This window comes from Uloborus diversus, chromosome 10 (genome assembly GCF_026930045.1).
Source record: "Uloborus diversus isolate 005 chromosome 10, Udiv.v.3.1, whole genome shotgun sequence".
Taxonomy (NCBI): domain Eukaryota; kingdom Metazoa; phylum Arthropoda; class Arachnida; order Araneae; family Uloboridae; genus Uloborus; species Uloborus diversus.
The window spans coordinates 45,961,356-45,983,710 of record NC_072740.1 but is presented as its reverse complement, the minus strand read 5'-3'; the positions used below and the strand labels follow the sequence as shown (position 1 = coordinate 45,983,710).

General features: G+C 32.9%; 1 protein-coding gene across 2 annotated transcripts in view; it reads right to left on the bottom strand.

The window, feature by feature from the left end:
* The window catches only part of LOC129231447 (muscleblind-like protein 3), a 373,842-nt gene that overhangs the window by 14,670 nt on the left and 336,817 nt on the right, over positions 1–22,355 (bottom strand). For both annotated transcript variants that reach the window (XM_054865765.1, XM_054865766.1), the window contains exons 2-4: positions 8,112–8,300; positions 3,054–3,251; positions 791–1,000 (exon numbers count right to left, since the gene is read on the bottom strand). In XM_054865765.1, the coding sequence (XP_054721740.1) occupies positions 791–1,000; positions 3,054–3,251; positions 8,112–8,300 (597 nt within the window). The remainder of the gene's footprint in view (positions 1–790; positions 1,001–3,053; positions 3,252–8,111; positions 8,301–22,355) is intronic.

Sequence of the window (22,355 nt, the reverse complement as noted above, 5' to 3'; positions counted from 1 at the left end):
GGTATAAATAGGCGAAGCAACAGGTTTTAACTAGCTTTACTCGTCACGTGAAAGGTAACCAAAAACATTTAGTTATGAATTTCGTCGTTCCACCTATTTTTGTTGTTCAATTTAGGTGTTACCATTTACCCCATAAATCCTGCACTCTGGGGTAAATGGAAACAGCTAATTTTCTCATTCTTCCAATTTTTGGAAAGATTAAATTTTGATGTGAATTGCACTTTTGTGTGTCTTTTATAAAAATTCGGCACGTAATTAAATTTTTTGAATAACTTTTCCTTATAAATGACGCTTAATTGCATTTGGACGATTCAGCGGGTCGCATGCGACTTACATGTCACAGCTTGATTATTGTTGGTGTAGAACTTCTTAAGCTTCTAAACTAATTGTGTTTATTGTGGTTATCTACCTACATCAACCTAATGGGGAATTTAACAGAATGTTTCCATTTTCTTCGTAGCCTGTGCGGCAAAAGGAAACATGGTTCCATTCGCTGGCAAACAGTCATAAAATTAAATTTTTCTTACCAAGTTATTCTCAAAAAAATAAAGTAGTCTCTTAGACACAATTTATAAAATTTTTCTTTCGTTCATCCAAAAAAAAACCAAAAAAAAAAAAAAAAAAAAAAACAGAGGGATCTAAAGTTAAAACATTTCAATTCTGTTTCCCTTAACCAAAACTCAACCTACCACGTTTTAATGACATAATCCATTAGAACGAGGTCTATCTGGGTCTTAACAGAGTAACTTTAATCATGACCACCCTGTTTAATTAATGTAGGAATGTTTACCATGGAAGCGGCTTGTTGGGCCTTGAGCTGCACTTGAAGCTGAGGAGTTGGGTGATAGTATTTGCAACATTCTCTGGAACAACGTCCTTTGACGAAATCCATACATACAGTCACCATGCCTTCAGAACTATCGACAGGCTTAACGGGATGAGCAAAGCGACATTCACTCTCTGGTCGCTTGCAATGACCACGCTGGAACTCTCGGCATACCTAAGAGGAAACATTTTCACATAGATACTTAATTGTTTTTCTTCACAAAAAAGATAAATTTTACAATCGTATGATTCCTCAATTCACCTTCTGATGATTGCTTTTAAAAATCAATACTGACCCAGATAGTTGTATATGTAGTGAGGTTTTATATGAGATCCAAGCGTTAATTTAAAGAGCATAACTTCGTCTATGTGTCTTTATCTATCAAATAATTTTGAATATTTTAAAACATAAACCAATAAAAGAATATTATTAAAAACAAGTAATATAAATGCTTCTATGTTCCAAAGTGTTCACAGCAATAATTATTGAATAGGTTTTCTATGCACATACGTTTTCCTTGAAAATCAAAACTAAAATATCTTTCGAAGCAAGTTATAAGAAAATAATTCACAAAATTCAGGGATTTGCAGATATATTTTTTTTTTTTGAAAAAAGCGTGACATGCAGCCCCAAATAAGAGTCACGTAGCCACGACGCTAAAGAGCTGCCGAAATGTAAATCATCAGATTAAGAAATTTTAAAACGTTGTACAATTTGACTCTGATAAGAAGAGGCGTAATCGGGGGGAGGACTGGTTAGTGCTTCTGGTCAAGCTTTACTGTATAAAAATTTGAGTAATAATTGTTAGAAAAACCATTTATATCTGACGCATTAAATGAAATACACTCCCCTTTGGCAACTTTTTGATGATACCAAGGAACAGGTCAATACATATTAGTTAGAGCATGATAGAAAATAAATATGACATTGCTGATGTCTTACAACGGAAGAAAAGAAAATCGTACAACAGGTGAAACCTCTCTGAACGGCCACTCTTCCGTTCCCTAAAATTTTGGACGTTGGTCACTTTAAAGGGTTTTCATTGCTGTGGCAATATAATTTCTATAATGCATAATATAAGCAAGTCTAACACGTAAAATGAATGAGACTTTTCTAAAGAGGAAATATTACTTTATTTAATTATTTTTTGCATATTTCAACGAAACAGAACAATTTGTTACTTAAGTTTCTACTCTTCTATGTAACAATTGTTTTCAAATTCGTTTTTCAGTTCAAGGTGTAAATCTCTAACAAATTTATTTGTGATTGCATCCAAATTTTCGATTACATTACCTACACTTCTCAAGACCCCAAAATCACTTCAGTTGAAAATTTAGTTCGCTGACGATTACAAAACGTATTAGAAAGTTGATCGTCAAAGGCTGAATTAGTGCCTGAAAGGCACAAAAAAAAAAAAAAAAATCTCAACACGTTAATAATGCAGACAGCAAACGCAAGAGTTAATTTAAATCAATCTCAAAATAATTTTAGATTTGATTGAAAAACGCTGGTTTTCGAGACTCGTTAACCGTTAACTAGAAAACGCTTCTCTCAGTCAACACTGTAAATATCAAGGCACTCCATTATTGTTTGGTACTTGGAAAAAATTTTAAATCGTGCTCTGATAATACTCTCGCCAGTTTTCCGTGCTCGTATTGCTCAGAAATTCTATATGTTGTTCGAGATTCATAAAAATATTCCTCAACAATATTGTTTGCAACCCAGATCAATCACACGTACACACACACATACTGACCAACTAATTAAATAAGCGTGAGTGACATTTTTACTCCAAAAGTATTAGAATTCGTTAACATCCAATAACACTTCTCATTGAACCGAAAGGCTGTATATTAGATACAGGAAGTGAATAAATTTTTCAGGAAAATAGGATGGGCGCACTCACTCGTCGGCTGTTAAGAAGGGTTGGGTGGCCGTTGCTGGGGGTGTTTTTAACATTAAGTCTATGAGCCAAAAAATCCCCCCCCCCCCGCAAAAAATTGACCGTTAAGAGGGGTGGCCGCTTAAAACAGGTGGCCGCTGGAAGAGGTTTCACTGTATGAGATATGAAATAATCGTACTACTTAAAAAAAAAAGAAAGAAAAAAAAAAAAGAAAAATAATAGAAAAAAAAAACATTTATGTCATGTTTATGGGCAAGGAGATTTATTGAGAAATAGTTTCTTTCCCTCATTGATTGTTTACGAGGAAAACGTCGTATTATTTACCTCCAATCTGTCAGTTCGTAAAGTCTTCGGGGTCATCATAGGCGTGGGCATGACAGGTGTTAGTTGCGGAGGTGTAGCCAAAGCTTCAGCAGGAACTAATCCAGAAGCTATCATGGGATTCGCTGACAAGTACGGATTGTAGGTTGTGGCTGGGACGGCCGGGATTAACTGCGGATTTGACTGTTGAAACGCGTGTTCCTGATAATGAAGAAAGAAAATATTAATGCCCAACCTTTGCTGAGAAATAACTGTTTGTAAAACAAAACAATGCCCAATAACTACAAACATGGACGCTGAAAGTTATGAACCGTGCGGAGTTTTTAGTTACTAGGGCGAAGTGAAAATTTGATTTTTTTAATTTTGATGTTTAGGCAAAAATCAATTTATTATCTATGACTGTGACCGAAAATCTCAGTCATACACGAAAGTATCTATTATCTACGCCCAGGGATCTCAACCTTTTAGGCTCTGCGTCCTCTTTTGAACACTGACGGGAGCTCACGCGCCCCCCCCCCCTTAACCGTCAATACGAGGGCACCACAGACAAAATTTGAAACTGAAGCTAGTTGGGATAGCTGAAACAGGTTATTAAATAAAAATATTAATAATTTCGCAAGCAAATTCAATATTGCTACGCATAATTTTGTTTTGAGCATAGTCTAATTGGAACACAGGAAATTAAAGAACAGAATGCAAATAGTTTGAAAGCAATCTAGGACCTAGATGAGGTTGATTATCAACCTCTAACAGCACTAAAATTTATAAAGCTGAAGAAGGACATTGTAAAAGTTCTTTTTGTAACTACTGAAAATCATTTAGCCTTGCTGACGAAGAATTTTAAAAAGTATGTTCTTGCTGACGACAAACTGATAGCAAGTTACGAGTGAGTTAGTAGAGATCCATTTCATAAGATTCCTGAAGGACTTTCCATTGATGAGGAAGAAAAATTCAGATTTTATGACAAGTGGCGAAACCAAAAGACAATTGAATAATAAATTACTATTTGAATTTTGGTCAGGAGTAGGATTCTTTTTCCGCACTAAGAACAGGGGCATTTCGCATTATATTACCATTTTCAACATCCTACATTTGTGAAACTGGATTTTCTGCTATGACTTCTTTGAAGACAAAATATAGATCTCGGTTCAATATAGAAACAGAACTGAGAGTGGCTATTTCTGACATTAAGTCTTCCTTCGAAAAACTTTGTTCTTCAAGACAGGCCCAAGGAAATCACTAATAATCACGAAATTTCTTTTTAATTTGGTATGTTTTTATTAAGTAGGTTTTGATTCAGAGTTGTTTACTTTAATAAGATAATTGTTAAATATGTTGAAATGCATTTTCTTTTCTATTTGTATGTCTGCTTTTCCTTTCAGTCTGTTAATCAGTTCTTTCAAATGATATTTACTCTTGGATATTTTCGCCCCCCCCTCGAGTGTGCTCACTCCTCCCTAGAGAGCGCCCCCCACACGTCGAAAATTACTGATCTACGCATATTTTTTACATTTATGCGAGAATATGCATAATATGTATATTATATGCGAAGCGAAAAGCGCGCGAATCTGCGAAATATATATATTATATATGTATTCTAGATACTATATAATATATATATTTCTCTAGGGAATGGGAATCCCTGTTGGATAAAGCAACCAGCTTTTCGACGAATGTCCAAGTGGTTGGTTCGCTTCCCAGGTATGGAGTGTATAGGAGCTGGCTAAAACAACGTGCGAGGTGTATGAACTTGCTACTGAAGTCAATTTGCGAAAAGCGCAGTATCAGGTTCATTGATGTATGGAGTCATTGTAAACGGGATTGGATTGCTAGGGATGGCCTGCATCTGAGCTCTACAGGGGTCAAAATGGTTAGTGGATTAATTTTGAGGGCTTCGGAGTCAAAAAACTAAGTTGGAATGGGGGGCATGGTTCAAGCATCAGGTATCGAGAGAATGAAATTTTTTTGGGTATTGCTAGAAATGGAAATAAAGTGACGAACAAGAGTAGTAATGTTAACAATTGTAATTTAGGAAATTTCAGGGTGTTAAATAAAAGCAACTTAGGCATGCTTAAAGTTTTCTATACCAATGCTCGCAGTATTAGGAACAAGATGGATGAATTGAAAAGCATAGTTATGGATGAGAAGTTGGATGTTATTGGAATTACAGAGACATGGGCTACCAAATCCGATGCAGAGTTATTACATATTGCTGGGTATAATTTGTTCAGACAGGATAGAGTAGGTAAAAGAGGTGGTGGGGTTTTATTTTATGTTAGAGACAATTTTATTTGCAATGAATTGGTCATAAATGATAAGCCTACTGATATTGATATGGTTTGGCTGGAGTTGATGAGCAGTAAGGGCAAAAAGCTACGCTTTGGAAACATTTATAGGCCACCTAATTCAAACCAGGGACAAGATGAACAGATGTACCGTATTATTAGTGACATGTCCAGTAAGGGATCCGTTATCATAATGGGGGATTTCAATTTTCCGGGTATTGATTGGAATAATTTTTATCCTGGTAATGGCAAAGAAGAGGTATTTTTAAAAGTAATTGGTGACTGTTTCTTAGATCAAGTTGTAACTCAGGGAACTCGAGAGGAGGCCATTTTGGATCTAGTTTTTTGTGACATTGGTAGTTTTGTTCAGGGGTTGAGTGTAGGGGAGCATATTAGAGATAGTGATCATAACAGCATTAGGTTCCGGGTTAAATTTGAAGTGTGCAAAGATGATAATTTTAGGTTTGTGCCCAATTTCAGAAACACCGATTTTGTTGCACTTAGGCAGAGCTTGAAAGAGGTTTTTTCGTCAGGGTTGGAAAATAGCGACGTAGATCAGCAGTGGACGGAATTTAAGGATAAACTTGCTAAAACCGTTGGGGACTATGTTCCATTTAGGAGAAAAGGTGTTAGTACCAAAATTTGGCCCATGTGGTTCTCCAGGGAGACTAAAGAAGCTCTTAATTATAAGCAAGGCACTTTTCGTAAGTTTAAAGAAACTGGTCAGAGTGCGGAGCGGCTCCAGTATGGTAAGGCAAGGCGAAATTTTAAGTATTTGGTACGGATTCAGAAAAGGGAATTGGAGCAAAGGCTGGCTGATGACATTGATGGGAACCCTAAGAGGTTTTTTGCTTACGCTAATTCTGGGAAAGCTCGAAACAGTCAAATTGGGCCTTTGGTTGATGAGTATGGAAATTTAATCCAAAACGATAGGGATATTGCAAATGTTCTAAATAACTTTTTTTCCAGTGTGTTTAACGATAACTGTATCTCAACAGTTGACACTAACAAGACACAAGCTATTATACAGCTTGAGGATTTTGTATTCTCCAGGGAGGAGGTTTTATTTCATTTGAAAAAGATTAAAGCAACTAAAGCTCCGGGACCAGATAATATTTATCCAAAAATTTGAGTTGAATGTGCAGAGGAATTAGTGGATGTTATTTTGAATATTTTCAATGCTTCTTATAACTCGGGGACGGTGCCAGAGGACTGGAAGCTGGCTAACATAACGCCACTCTTCAAGAAGGGGTCTAAAGGTATTGCTGGGAATTATAGACCTGTAAGTTTGACTTCGGTGATTTGTAAGATTTTCGAAACTTTGATCAAAATTAAGATCATGATGTTCTTAGAGACTAATAGTCTGTTGACTAGTTTGCAGTATGGTTTCAGGAAAGGTAAATCCTGTACTACTAATTTATTGCATTTCTACGACAAGGTTACCTCTGCTTTAGATAACAAAAAATGTGTGGATGTTGTTTATATTGATTTTCAAAAAGCTTTTGACAAGGTACCGCATGTTGCTCTTCTCAGCAAGTTAGCTGACATTGGAATAGGAGGAAAAACTTTACTTTGGGTTAGAAATTGGCTTACTGGTAGGAAGCAAAGAGTAGTTGTGAGAGGAAATCATTCTAATTGGAGTGATGTTTTAAGTGGGGTTACTCAGGGATCAGTTTTAGGGCCTCTTTTGTTTATTATATTTATGAATGACATCAATGAAAATATTTCTGGAAGCATGAATTGTTTTGCTGACGATGTAAAAGTTATGGGGATTGTCGAAAATGAAGAACAAGTAAAACAGCTGCAAGAGGATTTAGATCATATTACTAAGTGGGCAGATAAATGGGGTATGGCAGTTAATGTAGGGAAATGTCAAGTGCTACACTTAGGTCATGGAAATAAGCGTATGAGATATCGTTTGCAGTGTTCAGTCATAAATCAGGCAGAAAATGTTATGGATCTGAGTGTCTTTATAAATCAGGACTTCAAGTTTAGTCAACAGTGCAGTATTGCTAGTAACAAAGCCAACAAAATGCTTGGGTTCATCAATAGATCTATTTCAAACAAATCTAAGAAAGTTCTTCTGCCTTTATATAGGAGTTTAGTAAGACCTCATTTGGAGTATGCTGTTCAGTTTTGGTCGCCTTATCTGAAGAAAGATATTTTTGTATTGGAAAGGGTTCAAAAAAGGGTAACTAAATTAGTAAGGGGACTCTCAGATTTAGATTATGATACCAGACCTAATATGCTTAACATGTATAGCCTGGAGCAAAGGAGAGTCAGAGGGGACATGTTTCAGTTATTTAAATTTATCAAAATGAAAGATGTAAATGGATTAAATTTTTGCGGGGAAAGCAGGACAAAGGGTCATTGTTTTAAGCTATTTAAATCTCAGGCTAACTTGGAAATCAGGAAAAACTACTACTTTAGCAGGGTCGTGGGCACTTGGAATAGCTTACCGGAAGAGGCGGTAATGAGAAAGGGAGTGGATAGCTTTAAGAGGGCCATTGATCTTCATTGGGGACTAATTAATTGACTAGGACCAGCCTAGCTGGGCCCAGAGCCTGTTGCTGGTCGTCACATTTGTATTTGTATTTGTATTGTATTTGTATTTCGAAGAGCTGCTCCGATTCTTCATTTGGTTAGATGAAAATGATGATGAAGCAAAATTATGATACTAAAAACCAAGTACAATCAAAACTTAAGAATTCAATGTTAGATCTGCTAGTAAAACTTAAAGGTAAGAAGTTAGAAAAAAAAAAAAAAGATTCCTTACATTCATAATACTCAGAACAGCCGGAGAAAAGGTTTGGGGCTGTGCAGACATGAAGGGAGCCAATGGCACTTGCTGAAAGATAGCATTTTTTAGAGCCAAGTGGTTACGGCCAGTAATCAGCAGTTGGTCCTTTAAATGTTGAGGAGGATGGAAGTACTTGCAAGGAGGTTTATCTCGATTGCAACGACCCTGTAAAGAAAGTAAAGGTATTAAAAGTTTTATAGTAAATACATTAGATTTTCTACTTTTAATATTCTTTGGTATAAAATGCCTAAACAACTCATAAAAAAAGTTCAAAAACTTAAAATATTAACAATTACTCTAAATGTTACACGATGTAAATAATAATCGCTTCAGAAAAAAATTCTGCTGTAGAAGGGCGGCGGTCACAAATGGGGACATCACCGTCAGTGGACGGAGGTCAGTTAAAAAAAAAATTTTGACTGTAAAATCTGTTTCTAGATTCCCTATTTATATTGCGTTTTTTTCATTATATAATATTTCAAACATTTTAATGACCCGCGCCGGTAAGGGTTAAAAGAAATAAGATATATATTTTTAAATTATTACTAAACACAATATCATTGTTAGAGTTTATTGAGTTAAAATCCTACGTTCAACTGGTAGCAACAGTCACACTATTGCAGTTGGTCTATTATGTGTCAGTAACAGCGGCATCTTGATTACTGGGCAGTGGTAGAAAGGGGTGTTCAAAAAGTGGGGGGTATGTCCAATTACCCTAAAAAAATTTTATAATTTTACAAAAGAAAACTGAGTTAACGTTTCTTTTTATTAAATGTATCAAAATATTTTCAAAGTAATTTTTACTTCCTACTGCTAACATTGGAGGAGTTTCTAACGCTTGTAACAATTGTAAAAATTTTGCATCTTCTTTATTATTTAAGAAACATATGAAGTAATGTGTTAAGTCAACTTTACATGCATAATTGTATATTTAACTTTTACTAGCATTATTATGTTTCAATTTAAATTCTAATTATCCAAAAATGAATGAGTAGTTTTACATTCGTACTTTCATGTAAACTTATGGAAAACTAAAATATTTTTTAAAAAGTAGAAATGAGTCTCACGAAACAATGTTAGAAAGTTATATTTGAAGTGCCTTCAAAGTTTATAAAGTGTACCAAGTAAAAAAGGAGTTGTTAACTACTTTTTAGTGGACAATTGTGCTAAACGATTTGGAGGTTCCTGGATGGACACTCTCACATGTGTCACATTTTTCAGCGTTTTAACGGTCTGAGGTAGGTCATGCGTTTTTCTTTCCAGTGCAGTCAGTACCTGTGGCCTTTAAGTTTGATACTCAAACCTTTTCTTTTTCTGTCTGGAACAGGATTATAATAGGCCAATTTGGATCCGAACTCAAAATTCTTTCCGACCAGTAACTAAAAAATCACCTTTACAAATAGTATCTTTCACAACGCATGACGATGATCAATGGGCCATTCCACTGCAAATGACACATGTACTGCTATTTTCCGATATCGCTCTTTGACCACCGTATTCCCACAGCAACTCGCACAACGCCATCTCCGAATACGGGAAGTTTATGTTCCGAACCCTGTACATGCAAATACATTAATTTCTCAGAGCCATGGGGGGGGGGGGCGATTGCCCTTCTTGACCCTTCTAAATGACGGATCTGACTGGTCAACCTCAACTACTACTTGCCACTAGATATCCATCCTGTTCTTAGATTTATGCATTGTTTTTCGCATTATCTACACCCAGTAGCGGCGACTCGGGAGTTGATTCATTCATATTATATTTTCCGATTTAGGAACCAAAATTATAAATTATAAAAACAGCAGAAGTGTCAAAATTTTCAGATCATAATTATTTGTTTTACTATGTATATCATTTACTGTATTATTTAGCACAAGTAGTAACTTTTAGTTTATGTATTCATTGCTTAGATGTTAGTAAATCAATTGTTTTACTTAAACAAGTCATACTTGCTTAATGAAATTGTTTCCAAATGTTCGTGACACCTCAAAGTACTCTGAGGTAAATAATGTAAGTCTAATTCATGTCTAAGTGTGTTTTGGGGAAAGTTATTATGTACATAATTCATCAAAATCTTAAGAAAAACGTGAGTTAAGCTGTTTGATTTGGATCAATTACCGCTCATATGCTCTAAAAATCAGCTTTAGTAAAAATTTGTAATTATTTTCTCTTTTTTTACTAGCATTTTCTTGCAGACGCTAAAAGTCCTGTGACTTTTAATTGTCGTTTTTATGCCCCCTCCCCCTATTTAGTCTCAATCGCCGTCTGTGTATACACCTGAGCATTTGTCAGCAGTAACAAATCAAGTGTGTGTTTTCTTAGAAGTAAGTTATTCCGACGATATGATGAGAAACTTCTCTGATCATCTTTTTAATGAAATATGCTAATGTATATTTGTATAATTTTTATTTATGTCGAGTAAATTTTCAAGCGTATAGAATGCAAATCTGTAGGATGAAAGCAATTTACGTTGTCACTCAAAGACTGCCCCGTCACTTTCGTTTTGACAGCTATACGCAATTATTCTGCTCCCCAGTAAGATACTTTTTTTTCCCCCAGCAGTCTGCGACGCAGATTTAAAAAAAAAAAAAAAAAAAAAAAAAAAAAAAAACTGTAATATTATTTGAAATTATAGAGTTGTAGAGTACAAGTTTACCGTTAGATTAACGGTAAACTCTGAATAAGCTCCAAGAAATGCTGAAAAATAAGATGCTAAATGCAGGTATATGCTACCTCTATTATTATACGCCAGAAAATACGATACTAATCTTCATTATTCAGGGTTTTTTTCCTATCCATAAAAATAAACATTCTGAAGACTTTCTCAAGAATCTGCAGCGTCGCTCGGTTTCTGCAACCGGCCTGTTATTGTAAATTAGTTTAAAGATAATCGTAGAAATGCTCATCTAGAATTTGTTTCAGAGCAACACATTTTTACATCTACACATTTTTACATTTTCACATATTTCATAAAGCGGGAGAAAGTTTCACATCAAATAAAAAAATATTTCAAACCCATAACTCTTTCTTTTCAGATCAATAAAAATATTAATATATGTGAATTACCTTCGAATTTGAGCGTGCGTGCATGCATCTAGCAACGATACATGGAATGAAGTTAAAGAAAAAGCTAGCTATATCAATTATTAATTTACTTTTTGAGACGGGGGTTATATTTTTTTTGGTTATTGCCGATTACGTTTCAAAATATTTACATAAAAATATTTTCATAAAAGTACACCATTTTAATTTATTATTATATGTAATATTTCTATGCATCACCAAAAGATGGCGCCACGTAAATTCTAATCTTGCACATATGATAAAGCAACGTGAAATGAATAACTTTCGGTTTCATTTTCAAATGGTAATTCTCTTTTCCTTTTCGCTTCTTCGCACGAGCACATAAGTTGAGGATACATTGTAACTCAGCAAATCGTGTTTTATTAAAGAAAAGATCAAAAACTCAAAAAGAGAGACAATAACTATTTGCTTAAATTCAGAATTATAATAATTTCAAAACACGGGAACATGAGTTTTTTAAGTGACACAAAGATCTTTACTAGTGAGAATATTTATAAGAATATTTTTAGTAAATAAAATCTATTCTGTCATTGATGTTAAAAAAAAGAAAAAAAAAAAAAAGCGTACAACTGATAATATTCTGCATTTTGTGTCAAAAGGTATGTTACTCGGAAAATAAGAGAAGAAGCAAAGTGTTTTTTTTTTAAAGCAAAGTTATCATGAAATAAGTTACGTATATAAGGGGAGGTGGGGCAGGTTGGTCCACTTTTTGACTTATCATTTTTTATCTCAACAAAAAATTTAATGAGCAATTCGATTTTCTACAATAAGTTTCACTAAACACTTCTCAACATCACAGATTTTTTTGGAAATGTTGAATCGATAAACTTTTTTTATATTAATTTTTTAATGGAACCTTGTAAAGTGGAGCAACGTGCCCCATGGGTGGGGTACTTTGGTCCGCCTGGTAGGACACGTTGGACCGCATAACTCAAATAACATTTGTTATAATTTTAGTGATATATACTATCAAACGTTGTAACTACCTTAATCTCTTTTGCGTGTAGAGTGAAAAATATAAAGTTTAAAAATCAATATAACATATTAAATTGATTTAAATTGATAAATCATCTTTAATTGAAAACAGTAATAAGCATAAGTACACACTTATTTTTTAAAAATCAAAAGAAAAATCAATTATTGAGTATTTCATGAGACAATATTGAAGTTAACTAAAGATGGTATTGAATGAAATCGGAGAATATAAAATTGCTACTGCCAGAGCTTTGGAAGTAGCACTTTTATTGGACTGGGTTTCGGAAGGATAAGTTATATGTTACTTTTATGCAAAGTTACATCAATCTTTGCTTGTGTGTGGGGGGGGGGGAGGAGAGGCTCTTTTTTTTTTCTTCATTGCATTGCATGAAGCAACTCCAAAAAGAAAAGGATCCTGTTATACTAATACCATACATTTCAAAAAAATGTACAATAAAATTGACAGCATATCTTTGTATTTTAAAATCAAATGTAAAAAATAAAATTTGATAATGTAAAAGTAAAAGTATACTTCTTTATTCCTTTAATAAATTGCTTTATTTTGTTTCTGTGTAAAATGCTTGTTTAGAAAAAAAAATTGCTTAATACATTGTGTTGCATATGCATATTTTACTCTTAGAAAACAATTGTACGGAAAATTTAGAAGTACCTTATATTTGAAAATATAAATTGCAAAAATGTGCAGCTATGAAATGAATCTTTTGGTAAAATTAATTTAGTATAATTTTTGTTAAATAATTATCTTTGCTTTTTTTGCCCTATGTTTTTTATTATTATTTCGAAACAGATGTAACATGAAATGAAATAGATGTATAATACACAAACACTTAGAATAGTGTTATAATTATTGAAATTTAAGAGAAAAAAAGATTTTAAATTATGTGGGGTAGTTTGGTTCGGTCCAACGTGCCCCACAAATCGTGGGCCAACCTACCCCACCTTCTTGGTCTGAAATAGTGATGTCATATTTTTTTTTCTTTTTGACAAAAATGAAAAACCTGCCTATTATTATGAACTATAATAACTTACTTTAAAAAAAAATTAGTTAATTTTTTTTCTGCAGTCTTGATGAAAATCATTAAAAAAAAATAAGGTTACAGTTTTCCGAAAATTACTCAAGACTAATGAAATAATACTTTCGGATATAAAATTTGTTCAATATAATTGTACCATGTGATTTCATTATAGGAATTATAGGATTTGTAGGACAATAGGTGCTATTTATTGGTCATAAAATAAAATAAAAAATATATAGTATTAAAATAATTGAGACCGGTTCAACGTGCCCCACCTCCCTCTAACTGATATTGGCTGATTAAAGTTCTGAAAGTGGAATTCCTTCCCCTAAAATAATGGGTACACCTATGAACCTCTGTCACTACGCAAAAATGAACAACATATAGTGCCCCAGTCTCTGATGATGGAATAAGTGTCATGATATTACATGGAAATCATGTAGCGTTCAAAAAATGTACAGGAGAAATAATTCGTCTTTCGTTGCGGAAGACCTAGCAAGTGATTTACACCTATGCTCAATTTTTCTTGAAAGAACTGCTTATCTTAGCTCTTGGTAAACGACTCGACACCAAATTACTGCAAGATCTCTAATGCATGAATAAACATCGAAAATAAAGGTTTAGGAGTTCAAAGGAAGAAACTAAAGCACAACCTCTTAGAAATTAAGCCCAGAGATGTCAGGACAAGTATCATTCAATGTTGAGGATTTATAAAAATAAAGTTTTTTTTTTTTTTTGGGCAATAGTTTTTAAACTGGAATTACATGTTTATAAAAAAAGTATACATTGCGAATTTTAAGAAGATGTGCAAATTATTACGCTTTAAATTAATTCTTTATTTTAGAAGTTACATACAAAATGTACTACTATTTTATGTCAGTTCCTCATTTGTGATGTCTTTTCAACAGTTAACTAAATATGATAATAAAGAAACAGATGAAAAATTAAGTCGGGACGTGCCTAGTCCTCAAAAAAAAAAAAAAAAAAAAAAAAACCGCTAACGAAACTTAATTGCGGTAATTCTGCCATTATAGAGAAGAACTCCACCCAAACAACAAAAGGCATAATTTGTCCGAGACAGTTCAAATTTAAATCTTTTGTTCACCACCTTCATAAAAGTACACAATGATGTAGTTGAATTGCTCAGACATGGGATTCTTGAATAGAGGTTTTGTGCAGTAAAATAGCAGGTGTTCCAATGTCTGGCCTAAGAAAAACCACCCAAAATTACATACCATTGATTCGATCAAACGATCACGCAATCTACCAATTCCTAAAAGCTATCCAGCCAATTGCGCCATAACCATCGCATCTTTACACAAAATCTGTCCCATATTGTTGAACATTTCGTTTAAACTATTCATAAAAAAGGGGAAAAATTAAAAATTCACATCTAACGATTTTAATAACATTTAGGTTAGGAATCCATTTTAATGTGTTGATTTGTAAGTGGACCATTGTATGAAAGAGACGTCAGGTTGTTCCGCATGTAAGAGCTAATATATTTCATTAAAAAATATTAATTTTAAAGAGTAATGAAGAAGTTTTTTTTTCTTATTCATAAGACATACATGCTTTTTTTGCTTAAAACAATCATGCGCACGTTTAAGATTTCTTAAGCAACAAAAAATTTTTCATTACTCTTTTGAAGTATTGTTTTTAATGAAATATATGAGCTATCACGTGCGGGAAAAATGTCCGTTTTTCCGTGGAATGGCCTAGTGACTAAAAACAAACCAAAGTTTTAAGAAGTTGAAATTTTTGGGTGCGATCTGAAAAGAACTGGTAACTTAGTAAATTTGGATCACAAGTATTGAAGACTAAAAATGGAAAACGCAGTAAGTGTTAAATAAAAAATTTTACAGGACATCTAAAATAAGATTCCAGGCGGATTGTGGCACTTACTGCGTTTTTCATTTTTTTTTTTTTTTTTGCATTAGAACTTGTATTAACCAAGATAATAACCTTCAAAAACCTTCAATGGCACTTATTGCGTTCTTCACCATACTTGCTCCACTGGCGGAGCCTAACAACGTTATTTTAACTACTTTTAGGGGGATAAGCACATACAGCCTGAGTAAAAACTTTAAGGCCAGTAGATATTTTTGTGAAAATTAAAAAAATAAAACTAAATTGATTTTAGTACTATTGTATTATTAATTATTAATGTTCATTGGTAAGAAATAATTCAACAGACAGGATTTGTAAAGTATGCAATCAAGAGAAAAACAGTGGTATATTCATAGTTAGTATTTTAGCCTGAGTAAAAACTTTAAGGACACTAGTTTTTTTTTTTTTTTAACTACAGGTACATTATACTGAAATAAATATAACCGCAGTTACCAAAATTGTAGAAACCCTTCAACTTGCAGTTTTGTCATTAATTTCTTCAAAGTTTTGGTTCTCTTCGTGAAGATATCGAAAGATAAAAAGTTAAAGGTTTATGAAAGAGAGCAGATTGTTTTTTTTTTCAAATTGAAACACAGTTATGGTAAAAAGAACACCGGGAAAAGTCCTAATTCTTACCAAACTTACGTCATCTGAAAAAAACTCAATCAGGAAATTTACTTTAAAAAAATTTGTTTAAATGTTTGTCAAAAACCATGTATAACGCAGTTAGAAGGTGTGGAGGTTTTATTTATGTAGCAAAATTGCCTAAACCTCAGTTACTGATTAGGCACAATATAGGGCATCCGAACTTTAGCCAGGAAATCATAACCTGAGGTAACCAATGGCTACAAATAATTTTTCTGACAAAAATGAGTGGAATTTGGACGGATCAGAACGATGGAAGCACTATTGGCATGATTTAAGAAAAGAAATGGAAATATTCTCCTAGCGAAAATTAAATGGCGACTCTAGCATGACTTGAGAGTGCTTTGCTTATAATTGTGTGTGCTCAGTTATGTTTGTTTCAGGTAAAATGAATTTACAAGCAATATCAAAATGTCCTCGCAAGCCATCTCTTACCAAATGCTAAATTTTTTGCTGGAGAAAATTTGAAATATCAGCAAGACAGTGCACCTATCCATTCGAATAGCAGTGCAAAAAAAATGGTTCCAAATCAACAACGTTAAAACTTTGAAATGAGCAACAAAGTCTCCAGATCTTAGCCCAATATTAAACTTATGGGGTGACTTAGCAAGATCATTTTATGCCAATGGGAGACATTTTGCTTCATTTTTTCAGTCCTTCTTCCACGGACAATTTTCAGAGCTGACATTTACTATCGAAGATGAATGGCATAAAATAGATCCAAAAGTTGTCAAAAACTAGTTTCATCCACGAAAACAAGAATATTTGAAGCAATTTGAAGAAATGGCTCCTACGCACGCTCATAAATGTTTTAATTTTTGTTTTGATTTGCTTTTTTCTGTGTTGGCCTTACTGTGTGAAGATTTTACTCAGGTTCAAATATTGATCTGTAATATTTTCTACTAAAGAAATACTTACAAACGAAATTTTTGGCCTTTTTTACTTGTATTTAAGGTTAATAATTATCACTGAAATGATTCTTTGATCCTAAGTTAAAGATGTGTCCAATTTCTTAAAGCAGTTAACTGGCCTTAAAGTTTTTACTGAGACTGTAAATCGTTTACCACAGTGAAATGCTTGGCATTTACTTCATTGTGACGAAAAAAAAGGCACTTAATGCGTTTTTCAATTTCAGTCTTCAATAAAGTAATTTTAGTTGTATCTTGATCTCGTCATATATGTCGGGTAATCTGGGATATCATTCGGGTTTAAGCAGAGATTAACGGAGATTGAGAAGTTTTTTCAACGGATATCTTAATTTTTTTAAGCAATTTTTTGGACTAACAAAAAAGGTAAGTAACCCCACCGTGACGGTAAAAGACACGACCAAAGTGAAAATACTTGCAACGTTTTTCATTTTTTCAGTCCTTCTTCCATGGACAATTTTCAGTCTACCTATGGTGAATAAATCGGAAGCAACAACAAAAGCGGTTTTACGTTTGATTTGAATTTTATTACTATAGTCTACGAGCTCAATGCTACAAATGAATGCCTTTGTGCTAACTACAAAGTTAAAGAAATTCAAGACGAACATTTGCGAAGGAAATCCCGTACACTTGTTTTGACGCTACTATAAGTTCATTCTTCAATGCAGAGAAAATAATGCATTTTATCATTATTAAAGTAGTCAAAACTTCGTAATAGTTTCGAATAGTTACTTTAATGAAAATGTTTTAAACAAAATAAAGGACATAGAGATAGAAATTTTTTATTCTTTTATTATGATTGTTACTTACGACAGTAACGATAACAAGCGATCAAAAAAGAAATAATGCTAGACGCTATGTACTAGTGTACTGTCGCCTTATTTACTTTTTTAATATTAAAATAAGGTGCTAAGGAAAGTTCATAAAGCTGACAATAAAATCTATATGGGTCATTTCAAAGAAAACATAACTTTTGAACGCATATATTTTTTAATATTTCGAAACCTTTTGTTCCCTCCCACCCCTTTTTTTCATTCTTACGTGAAAGTATTACCTACTAAAAGTAACCATAAACACTAACCCAGGTAAGTTCCAATTATTTTACTCATAAATAAAAAAAAGGCCTTGTTCACGGAAATAAAAAAAAGAAAAAACTTTAAATTGGCCTCGATTTTCAAACATTAATGTCAAAGTAGTGATTTTGTTAATTGTGCAAACAATGAGCTATTTTAATGATTTAGTTGGGAATCTAATATCAAGCTGCTTTAATTGAAGTATGGCTTAATTTTTAGTTATCTTTTTGGTTCAAATGTGTGTAAAAAAATATTATTTTCTAAATACGAGAATATACTGGCAAATTTATAATTTTGGTAGAATGCCGAATATTGATGTATTTCCCCTCCATCATTTATTTTCACCTCAGAAATAATGATATTTATAAGGTCTGTCACGGAGGTGAGGAATTTTTCATTAATATAGGTTTAATGGATACATTTTTCAGGGAAAGAAATTTTTTCTTCGTTGCTACAATCTGCACATGTTAGGCATACTAAAACGTGTTCACTTCTTTTTTTTACATTAATTTGCAACCCTAAAATTCAAGTTCACGGAGGTGAGAGTTCACAATAACAACACTTAGTTTTTCAAGCAATGTGATGTAATTACTGCCACGTGTTAATGCGAAATGCCGTTTTGTGTTTAGGTTACGGAGGTGAGAATTTATTGTGTGACATGATTCCTTATCCTACTAAAATAAACTAAAGCACAATATTAAACAATTTAATATGCTTAAACTATTAGTATTTGAGACAATTGGGAAAGGAATAATAAATAAATAAGCATATACTTTTAATTAAACAAGTTATTAAGCAACATAAACAATCACACCAGGTGTGTGACATACCACGGAGGTGAGAATTCTCATGTTGTGAACCAAAAATGTATTAAAATAAAAAATATTATTAACAAATTGTTGAAAGGTTTAAATAGATATATTTTTCATGAAATTATAAAGCATTGTTAAAGGAACTGTTCCTTAAAGTTTTTACAGTGAAAAGCGCTTGACAGAAAAGTTACATTTTTTTAAAGAATGACCCATATTTAGACCATTACCAACTTTCTAAACTCATTAAGAATCATCAAGAGTTCGTCCTTATGAATAAGAAATAAAAACTCACTCTAAATCTCATTTTGATATTTCATCTCGGAAAACGCAAAACTACATCCTTCCATTCACTGGCAGTTTACACGGAGTATTTTAAAAGAAACACATATTTGAAAGTATCCGTCAGGGATCAGTTTGACCCCAAGCAACCTTTTTTTTGCTAACTGATAATCTGTATTTTCATAAAAAGCTTAATCCTTCCTTGAATTTTCCTAAATCATCGTGATGTGTAACAATACAAAGTTTTCATGAAAATTGAAATTTTTTTAAAACCCAAACTAAAGGGTTATACCTAAAACTGTTCAGGTTTTACCCTTTTGAGAAAGAAATGAATTCGAACTCATTTAATGATGCTGAAACAGAGCAGAAACCAAAAAATGCCTACAAGAACACATCATTGCAAGAACTTGAAACATTTATAATGTTTTTGTACATAATAGGGAACATTAGAACCTAGTTTCTAGAATGCAACTGAACCAGCGCTGGTTATTTTAGTGGTATTTTAAACTTTTTTACATACTTAATTACATGTCCTTAAAATCTCTGAAACCTTTAAATAAACTGCATTTATTGTAGATGTTTTTATTTACAATAAATGTTTTTATTTTAAAACATTTTTTTTTACAAATGTATAACATTATGTACGGAACTACGCAATTTTTTTTTCAGAGGTCAAACTGATCCCCACCGTATTTCTAGGTATACGAAGACCGACGTAACTCTAGAGTTAAACTATTTCACGTGTTAACACCCTTCTATAGATACTGTATTTACATTAATACGGAGAAGCAATTGGATTGAAAAGAGAAAGAGAGACAGAGCGCCTTTTCCCTCTAATACTTACGTAACTGAAGGGTAGGCAGACAATAAAAATCAATGTCTTTGACTGTTGCAAAATAACATTAAAATAATGAAATCACGTAATTCCAGCTAAAAATAAACTGTCAATTTAAAACAGTTATGTTTGAGAAAGTATTGTGCTGTTTTTAAAAATCAGGAAAAAGGATTTTTCATTTTAATCATTGAAATTTTCTAGTAAAATGAATAAAAGCTTTATTTCTCCGAGCAGCGACTGCTCTTAAGGAATAGCTCTGTTTATAAATGTCGTTTTTTAATCAGTTTGCTTTACTTACAAAAGAAACATTTATTTCAATTAAAAATGTCCTTGCTACTAATTTAGTGTTGTATTTTTAAATGAAGTAAATACGCAAATTCCTTTGCTTATTTACCTTACGATAGCAATAGAAAACAACAGTATTCTCTTCCTAGTGTTATGTATTAAAAATTATTTTCTATCCTGTATTATTATTTTTTTAATAAAAAACTAGTAGAAGCAAAGTGCCATCTGATTTGAAAATTTGTTTCCTTCTGGAATTCCATTTGTACTAAAATGTAAAGCAATATTTAACGATTCACTCTTTTGGGGTTAAAACTTTGAAGAATTATTAAAAACCGGAACAGAGTGGCCGCCGCTTATATGAATCACGTTTCTTCTAAACAGTTTCTATTCCATACAGCGGCTGATTCAATAAAGCGGCTAATTCAATAACGCTGAATTTTATTCTCATTTTGAAGATTTCATTCAATAAAGCGGTTGATTCAATTAATCACTGATTCAACTAATCGGCGTCAAATTTAGTCATGCAACTTTTTTAGAATCGAATGTGATCTAAATATTTACAGAAATAAAATAAAGGAAATGAAACTTAACGCACTTGAGAGTTGAAAAATTGAACTACAACCGATGGTTGACGTTAAATACCGTTACTGCAACTTTTAAATTACATTTAAAGCATCATAAATTTAAACATTTAACAGTATACTTTAAAAAAGTTAAGAGTTAAGCACTTAAGGTTTAATGTTTCTGTTAAAAATAATGCACTTAGAGTGCTTAAGTCTGTTCAGCACTTTCTTCGAAAGAAATAAATAAACAAACAAAGTTAAAAAAAAAAAAATATGGTAGCTGTTTAAGAAAAAAGCATAATAGAGTAATTAAAATGCTAAAAGAAAAAATTCCCTTAAACTATTGGCTTCATACGGTAACACTATAGCATCTGATTGCATTTTGATAGCATACATTTTCACAGGGAAGTTTTTTTTATTGGAGACATAAAACAAAGAGTCAAAAATAATTTAAGAAGCAATTTCGAAATAATAATTAGCAGGTCGAAAAAACTATTTACATATCATATTTTTTCAATTAATTATCATCAGAAGTAAGATTACATTTTAATTATAAACACTTTTTTTGCGTTATCTTTCATGAAGGAAAAAATAGTTGCGCTGTGCGTTTTCGAGCTTAGAAAGCTTTATGAAAACCTGACAGATACGTTTTTCAATGTGATTGATTAGGCCAGTCAATGAATCTACGCTGCTCAATGAAAATATATTTATTATTTTTTTAAACTTTTTGTGTATAAATGTTCGTGTTTTTTCCCGTGAAAAAAATACGCTATTTATCTATTCATTATTATTTTCAGTTTATTTATTTTTCTAAAGGTGTGAAGTAAAAAGTCAGGATTTGGAATATATGTCAGAAAACGTCTAAACCATGGGTTACCAAATGGCGGACGAGAACCGGATCCGAACCACCACTTTATTTTGGGCGGATCATAACCAAATGATTTCAAATCTTTTTACTTCCTTTTACGAAGTAAAGGAAGTATTGTATTCACGAAAAAATGTTGACCCAAAAATAGGCCTTAATTTCCATTTTGCTCGCCCCCGAATGAATATTGAGTTTTTTTTCAACCCGACAACACGTGGATATATGCTTAAGAACGTATAGAAACCCGAAATATGCATTTTGACGATCCCCGAATTAATTACAACGAGTTTTCTCGTGACGTCTGTATGTACGCATGTATGTGCGTATGTACGTATGTGTGCATGTATCTCGCATAACTCAAAAACGGTATGTCCTAGAAAATTGAAATTTAGTAAGTTGACTCCTACTGGGGTCTAGTTGTTCACCTTCCCTTTTGGTTGCGTTCGGTGTTCCTGAGGGGTCTTTTACACCTTTTTGGGGGGAAATCATTGTTAATATCAATGCAAACTCAAGTGGTGTTATAGTTTGGCAAACACTTGGTGACATATCACCAAGCTGTTAGTTGCCAAGGATTTTTCGCCAAATTGGCGGCAAAAAAAATTTTGCGTTTTTTTTTTAATTTGGTTTCCATTTTGGCCATTATTGGCGATATTTAGAGAGTTAACCATTGAATCACATTAAAATGTCCGATATTGGGAAAATTAATTTGCATAAAACATTTTTTTGCTTCAGTTCACAACAAACTTGGGGCAAAAGTATTTAAAGTGCTTCTTTGCTTACTCCAAGGCTCTACTATTATCACTAAATTGGCGTAAAAGGAAGTCATGTGATGCACACATCAGTTCGTTTCAGTAAGTTACCGCCCTATAGCCAGTGCTAACCAACTCAGTCAGTCAGCCAACTTCAGTCAGTGAATGACTGAGCTGGCTGTGTATTTCATGTAATATCAAA